The sequence below is a fragment of the Sphaerodactylus townsendi genome, unplaced genomic scaffold, assembly GCF_021028975.2.
Source record: "Sphaerodactylus townsendi isolate TG3544 unplaced genomic scaffold, MPM_Stown_v2.3 scaffold_1569, whole genome shotgun sequence".
In the NCBI taxonomy this organism is placed as follows: domain Eukaryota; kingdom Metazoa; phylum Chordata; class Lepidosauria; order Squamata; family Sphaerodactylidae; genus Sphaerodactylus; species Sphaerodactylus townsendi.
In genome coordinates, this window is record NW_025950144.1 from 771 (window position 1) to 8,761 (window position 7,991).

Genomic DNA, 7,991 nt, shown 5'->3' on the forward strand with positions numbered 1-7,991 from the left:
ATTTTTGTCTGTCGCCACCAAAGTTTCTACTACATTCCTGTCTCCTTTGGCACACACAGGGAGAAAGTGATGATTCTAACATAGGCAAGGGAAGAAATCCAAGAATGGGGATTTTTCCCTCAGAAGGAATGGAAACCCGGTCAAGATCAAAGGCCACAATCCCAACCAGTGTAAGATGAAGTTAGTTCCGCTTTTTCTCTACCTTTCAGGAGTATCAAAACAATTTGCGTTCATTGTCTCATCTCCACAGCAGATATTTTCTGAGGAAAATGGGGTTGAGAGTGAATTGTGACTGTTTCAGGGCCACCCAGAAAACTCTATGTGTAGGAGGGGGAAACAACTCCAGTTCACCAGATAAGAGGGGGGAATCAAACCCTTTCCTCCAGATCAGAGTCCATTGCTCTCAGATATCACACCACGCTGGCTCTTCAAATCACAGTCAGAGGGGATCACTGTAATCTCTACTGGAGGGCAAGAGTGTTCTAAGGTTTGGCAACTGAGAAATTAGGACTTGGCCCCTTCCAGAGTCTTCCTGAGGGCCTCTCAGTCCTGCGTTGGCCTCAGCCCAGAACCCCTCTCTGTGGTTTGGGTGATGGCCACAACACTGGATTAAGCTGACATGGACAAACCAGGTAGCTTGAGTCACTCTACCTACACATGCCAAATCCCGTTTATGCTGCCATCCTGCCAAGTTGAGATTTCCACAAGGGAGCAAATAGTGGAATGGATCTCAATACAACATATTGCTGCTCAAGATTTTGATTCATGCATAATCCCAAAGGCAGAAATGTGTCATTCTGGCATCTGTGAAAGTTCCTTACCCAGAGAAGCCACGCTCCCATAGTTTTCCAGCATAACATCTTCATAAAGAGCTCTTTGGTCTGGATCTAGCAGTGCCAACTCTGCCTCTGTGAAAGAGATGGCCACCTCCTCAAAAGACACCAGAGACTGAAAGAAAAGGCAGATACAGTCTTCAGAGGTCATGCCAGGCAGAGAGGGTGGGCTGGAAGGGGACATTTTGGGAGGGTTAAGGGTCCAAAAGGAGTGGCGTTCAGAGCTTCTTGCCTGGGCCCCTCAGCACCAACTGCAGGAGAAAGTTCCCTTGAGAAAGGAGAGGGGACCCCGGCTGTCCTTTGTTCATCTCCCATACCTGGACTGGAGGGTCAGCATCTGTTTTCACACCTCCACGAACAGAACAGATCAACACTGCTTCTTCACTGCCTGCGAGAGAGGGAAAAGGGAAGAAAGAGTATTAGCCTCCACTTCCTATTCCACTTGCTGGTGTGAATCATGCTTCCTGCACCCAGGTTCCCAGGGCAGTGAGGACTTGCCCTATGTAGAAGAAGAAGAGTTGGATTTATATCCCCCCTTTCTCTCCTGTAAGGAGACTCAAAGGGCTTACCAACTCCTTTCCCTTCCCCCCTCACAACAAACATGCTGTGAGGTAGGTGGGGCTAAGAGAGCCTTTTGTTTTGAGATACCTTGGGTCTCTCTAATGAAGAAAGGAGAGATGGGAATATTTATTTATTTATTTTATTTATTTATTAAATTTATAGGCTGCCTCATCCCCGAAGGGCTCGAGGCGGCTCACAACATATTGTAATCAATGTGAGGAGCTGCCTCCATGAATTTTCGAATCCACTTTTAAGGGCTTCCCTAGCATTGAACATTGAGCACCATGATTTGAATGAAGTGTTTCATTTTGTTCATGACCAGAATTCACTACCCATCGAATTAACCAGGTGCTCCAATCCCATTAAATCTGAATGAGTCCTTACCATGTGAGAGGATATCTTGGGGACATTCTTGGGCCTGGCCCAGGTGCCTTTCCTCCAACGGAGCTTCCATCTTCACGGATAAACCCAACCTCTGAAACAGCAAAAACAGCAACAACTAAGAGAAGGAGTTGAAGGAGAAAAGTTTTGATTTATATGACACTTTTCTTGATCTTAAAGAGTGTCAAAGCAGCTTACAAACTCCTTCCCTTCTTCTCCCCATAACAGACACCTTGTGAGGTGGGTGGGGTTCAGAGAACGTGGAGAGAGTTGTGAGCAACCAAAGGACATACAAGAGACGGACCGTAATGAAACAATGTGATGCACGTTTGCTGCTCAGTAGCTTCCGTGTATTATACAATCTAACCAATCTTACATCTATACTTAAAAAGCAAGGCTCAATAACATTTTTACATGTTACATTACAAGTAAACCCGTCGGGAGATATCAGCAATATCAGTTCATTCCGTTTGTTGCATTCCATTCATTGTTATTTAGTGCGTTCCATTCATTTGTAATCTCTCCTCCGGAGTTTGCTCAAGACTGTCATATAAAGGAGCCTTGTCCTCGTTTTTTTTAAGGTTCGTCAAGCCACGAGGTTTTATTTTGCTCCAAAGCAAAATTGGTTAGATTGTATAATACACGGAAGCTACTGAGCAGCAAACGTGCATCACATTGTTTCATTACGGTCCGTCTCTTGTAAGCTCTTAAAGGGCGCACGTTACTCTTTCATTCATTAGTAACCAAAGGACACCCTGCAGGCTTCATGCGGAGGAGCAGGCAAACAAACCTGGTTCACCAGATTGGAGCCATACATACATCAGCCTTTACTGGCATAATCAGAAAGCAAAATTAATACATCGGTAGTAAAAGCAAAAAAGCCCCCAAAAGACCGTAACAGATACATACTATTAGATACTCTCAGCTACCTCCATAATAAAATTGGCGACCTCTTCACAAAAACCAGGGTCAGAGTTATTCAGCAATAAAGATAACCTAATCAGATCTGGCAGCCCAGATTGGAAAAGAGGATATAAATTGATATATTTGGATCTGATTTTAACAAATCTGGTGCAGTGCAGAAGTTGGTGGGCCAGGGTTTCAACCACATTGGATCTGCAGCTGCATAACCTTGCAGATTTTTCTAGGTTACTAAACCTACCTTTTAATAGGGCAGAGGACATAACATTGAATCGCGCAATGGAGAGAGCTCTCCTTGCTCAGGGGTTTGTTAGAACATAAAGGTAATAGGCCATACAGCTCTGCTCGAATGGAATTAACAATTGAGTGGGGGAGCTGGTTCGTTTGGCTGCTAGATGTAAATGTGCAAATTCCAGATCTAGAAGTTGGTCTTTAAGCGTATTGAACGCTTCTGAACAGGACATTAAATAGAGTGATTCGAGAGGCGAGCCAATGGATATGATCTTACTCTCGATACCAGACTGGAGTTAGGTGGCTCATGTGGTGGAGTGCAGAATTAAACCCAGTTCTCCACAGTAAAGTCCACCGCTCTTCGCCACCACACCAAAGAATGGATCCTGTCCCACTCCCAGATTCCACATCTTTTTTTTAAGTAGGCCTAGTAGGGTTTTCTCTCAACACTGGTGAACTATCTGGAGGAATAAGAAATTCCCCAGAAGAAGAGGCTGCTGATGCACCTTTTTAAATCTCCCGTTCAGATGATTAAAACTTGGGACAAATATCAGGCTGGGAAGCCTTAGGACAGTGATAGCAAACCTTTTCGAGACCGAGTGCCCAAACTGCAACCCAAAACCCACTTATTTATCGCAAAGTGCCAACACGGCAATTTAACCTGAATACTGAGGTTTTAATTTAGAAAAAACGGTTGGCTCCGAGACATGCATTACTTGGGAGTAATTTTGGTGGTAGTGGGTGGCTTTGCTTTGAAGCAACCGTGCAACTCTTCGAACGGGTGAATCACAATCCTAGGAGGGCTTACTCAGAAACAAGCCCCATTGCCAGCAACTGAGCTTACTCCCAGGTAAAGGATCATGCTTCAGTTCTTCGCATGAAAATCAGTGGGGATTAACAGAGTTTAACAGGGTTACCTACACTGCTTCCCCAAAACTACGTCTTAGCTTTAATGCTAATAATCGAGCCCAGCGGCCCAGGCTAGCCTAGATGTGTGTGGGGCAATTCCCCCCCCCCCCCATGACGAACTCTGTTTGCGCGTGCCCACAGAGAGGGCTCTGAGTGCCACCTCTGGACCCGTGCCATAGGCTCGCCACAACTGCCTTAGGAGAAGGTCAAATATTATAGCTTGAATTGGACATACCTGGAAAGTCAAGCCCTCACCTGTTCTGCCAGCCTCTTCTCCTCTGCCTGACTCAGGAGGAAACCTTCGGCCAGGGCCACCGCTTGGGAACTGGTCTCCGGCCCACATCCTCTGACCCAGCGCTGCATTTCGTGGGGCAGGACGGTCAGAAACTGCTCCAGGATCACCAGGTCCAGGATCTGCTTCTTGGAGTGCCTCTCTGGCTTCAGCCAATGACTGCAAAGTCCATGGAGCTGGCTGCAAACCTCTCGGGGGCCCTCAGCATCATGGTATTGGAACTGCCGGAAGCGTCGGCAAAGTACTTCTGAGTTCAGGGTCTCCTGATCCCAGACCTCTGGCACAGCTCTCTCCCAGAACACAACAACACTCCCAGCTTGGATGGGATTGGGGTCTTTCCTTGCTCTCTTTCCAAGTTCAGGTCCTGCTAGGTCCTGTTCTTCCATTTTTTTCTTTTAGTGGGCCGCCTCTGACTGTGAAAAGATTCCTTTCCTTACGTGGGTATGAAGACAGGCTTCTTTCTGTGATTGTGGGGGTGGGTAGGTAGGAGGCAGATATCAACGAGGCAGAAGGAAAACAAAAGAGAATGATGACACATGGTGGATAACAACAAAAGTGTGGCTTGTAATATTTCACGGTACTACAGACCAAGCTTTTTGAAATATGCCTGTTTGGTCCTTTGGGATATTTAAAGGTCTCTGACTCTTTAAAGATGTCACTTTGGGTCAGGCTGTTCCAGGGGCTTCAGAGGACTACTAAGTGGGTCAGGAGATCTGTCCACCCACAGGCATTTTTTTAAAAAATATTTATTTTGGATTTTTAGGCCGCCCATTCCCAAAAGGGCTCAGGGCGGCGTACATCAAAACCCAAAATAAAATACATTCCAACTTAAATATATGTAAACCCAATAAACGTAACAATATTAACAGTATTCAAACACGTTCAAACTTTCAAAACTTTAAAACCAAGATGGCAGCTTCTCAATCTAGATCCACAGGAGGCCATGATAACACCTGATGGTTTAACCCGGCTGGCACGATGGAAAGGCCTGGCGGAACAGCCCCATCTTGCAGGCCCTGCAGAACTCATTTAGATCCCGCAGGGCCCTGATCTCTGGAGGGAGCTTGTTTCACCAGGTTGGGACCAGGACTGAAAAAGGCCTGGCCCTCATGGAGGCCAGCCAGGTGACTTTCGGGCCGGGGATTCCCAGACGGTTCACCTCCGACAAATGGAGGGACCTCGTCGGGCAACATGGAGAGGGGTGGCCTCTCAGGTACGTGGGTCCAAGACCGCTTAAGGCCTTACAGGTTAAAACCAAAACCTTGAAAATGGCCAGGTACTCGATCGGCAGCCAATGCAGTTGATAAAGGACAGGTATAATATGGTCCCTGCTTGAAACCCCAGCCAGGAAACAAGCAGCAACATGCTGCACGAGTTTCAGCTTCCAGACCATGTTCAAAGGAAGGCCCGCATAGTTACAATAATCCAGTCTAGAGGTGACTGTTGCATGGATTACTGTGGCAAGGTCAGAAATGAAGAAGAAGAGTTTGGATTTATATCCCCCCTTTCTCTCCTGCAGGAGACTCATAGGGGCTTACAATCTCCTTGCCCTTCCCCCCTCACAACAAACACCCTGTGAGGTGGGTGGGGCTGAGAGAGCTCTGAGAAGCTGTGACTAGCCCAAGGTCACCCAGCTGGCGTGTGTGGGAGTGTACAGGCTAATCTGAATTCCCCAGATAAGCCTCCACAGCTCAGACAGCAGAGCGGGGAATCAAACCCGGTTCCTCCAGATTGGATACACGAGCTCTTAACCTCCTACGTCACTGCTGCCAACTGGCGTGCATGTCGGAGATGGTAAAAGGCAGTCTGGGCAGTCTTAGGAATCTGGGCTTCCAAAGACAGCCTGGAGTCCAGAATCACGCCCAGACTGTGCACCAATGAGGACAAAACAGGCATACCAAAATCTCTCCCGGCATCTCTCCCTGACCCACCCACAGAACCTCCGCCTTTGCTGGATTCAATTTCAGCCTGCTTGCACTCAACCAACCAGCCACAGCCTCAAAACAATGCTGGAGAGCCTCAGGAGCCGATTGCGGACGACCCGCCGTTGTCAAGACTAGCTGGCTGTCATCCGCATACTGGTGACCCCGCATGGCTCCTGGAGTGTGAGAAATTTGCTCAGGCCCCACTGCTGGGATGGTTTGGGAAGGGTGGGGGAAATCCTTTTCTTTCAATTCCTCAACTCTTTTGTGCACCCAGGAAGCCCCTCCCCAACCCACACCCACTTCGGGAGTCCTACAGAGAGGAATTAGACCAAGAAAATTATTAAAATGCGGCCGCTCACTTGAAGGTGGGTGCAAAAGGGGACTGGGTAAAAGTGATATCTAGATGAATTTCGATGGATCCTCATGAAATCACAGGATTTTTAGAAAAGAAAACTACACTTTTAAAAAGCTACTTTATAATAGATCGTATCTTACTCCACAGGCAGCACCCAAAAATCCTGAATCCACTGCCTCGGGATGCTGCGATGGTGCAAAAACATAATTCCAAAGCACAGATCGTTACAATTTCTGTGTTACGTCACCCTGAATTCACCATCAAATCACAGGTCACGTTCACAGCCAAAGGGTGCCCTGCAAAAATCAGACAGCCACGGCACAAAAGCATGGTTCGAAAGCATGGAACCAAATATTATGTCCATACCCACAAACAGCACCCCCAAAAATCATGGTTCTGCTGCTTGGTGGCACCCCCACAAGCCAACAACAAGAGTTCCAAGTAATGGATCTTCACTCTTTTTTCAATGGATCATTCCAGATTCACTATCAAATTACATATCATGTCCACAGCTACAGATTAAAGGCTTAAATTGGACAATCTGCCCTGTAATGACGATTGCAGCCCAGAATGTGACAACTATCAATGTTTCTCTGCATAATGGAAAACTCTCCGTCCATAGAAGAAGAGTTCAATTTATACACCCCCCTTTCTCTTCTGTAAGGAGACTCAAAGAGGCTTACAAGCTCCTTTCCCTTCCCCCCTCAAAACAAACAGCCTGTGAGGTAGATGGGGCTGAGAGAGCTCAGAAGAAGTGTGACTAGCCCAAGCTCACCCAGCTGGCATGTGTTGGGAGTGCACAGGGCTAATCTGAATTCCTCAGATAAGCCTCCACAGCTCAGCTGGCAGAGTGGGGAATCAAACCTGGCTCCTCCAGATCAGCATGCACCTGCTCTTAACCACTACGCCATGGCTGCAGGTTAAAAGACTGTGCCTGCTGTCTTTGCTTGTACAAATCCAGTCTGAGACTGTCTCTGAGGAGTGCCTAATGGGGGCCCTTCATTCTGTCCTTCCAGCACCTCTCCCCCCTCCGCTTCCTTGTGCACCTGCCAGCAGACCCTGAATTTCACCCCATCCTCAAGGATTTTGGACCCAGAGGACTCGTTTCCCTCCCCGAGAGAACCCCCTAGACTCCCCTTGCCCAGCCAGATGCCTCCTCTGCAGCCAGCCTCCTGAGAGCAGCCATGAAGGGGTCTGTCCCGAAGCAACCCCCCCTCCCCAATCCAGCCCCCTCTTCCCCCCTCCCCTTGCCCTCACCGCCAAGAGGACTCGTCCGGACCCTCCGCTGCTTTCTCTCTCCCCTCCCCACACCGCCTCGTGCAGAGAGGAGGGGGGGCAGAGATGCGCTAGACGAAGCAGCCCCGTCCCCAAGCTATGCAGTGGGGCAGTTCTCCTGGATCGGGGCCTCTGACCCATCCGCCCGCATACCTGCATGCATGGATTTCCCCACGCTGCAATCTCTCTCTCTCCTCCACCGCCCCACCAGTCCCCCGAGTCACTGGGGGAGGCGGCTTCAAGGTGCTGCAAGGGCGGAAGAGGAAATAAATGGCTTCCCCGCCCCTATCCCTGGAGGCCTCTCTGGG

The 7,991-nt window shown here is 48.4% G+C and overlaps 1 protein-coding gene across 1 annotated transcript; it reads right to left on the reverse strand.

The window, feature by feature from the left end:
• Positions 1-202: 202 nt before the first annotated feature.
• LOC125424947 (zinc finger protein 446-like) lies at positions 203-6,910 on the reverse strand (the record flags this gene model as incomplete). Its single annotated transcript, XM_048482385.1, has 6 exons — positions 6,549-6,910; positions 4,092-4,589; positions 1,779-1,869; positions 1,151-1,221; positions 822-948; positions 203-260 (listed from the first exon to the last, which is right to left on the reverse strand). Coding segments are annotated over exons 2-6 (770 nt in total), but the record flags the coding sequence as incomplete, so codon positions are not given.
• Positions 6,911-7,991: the final 1,081 nt, after the last annotated feature.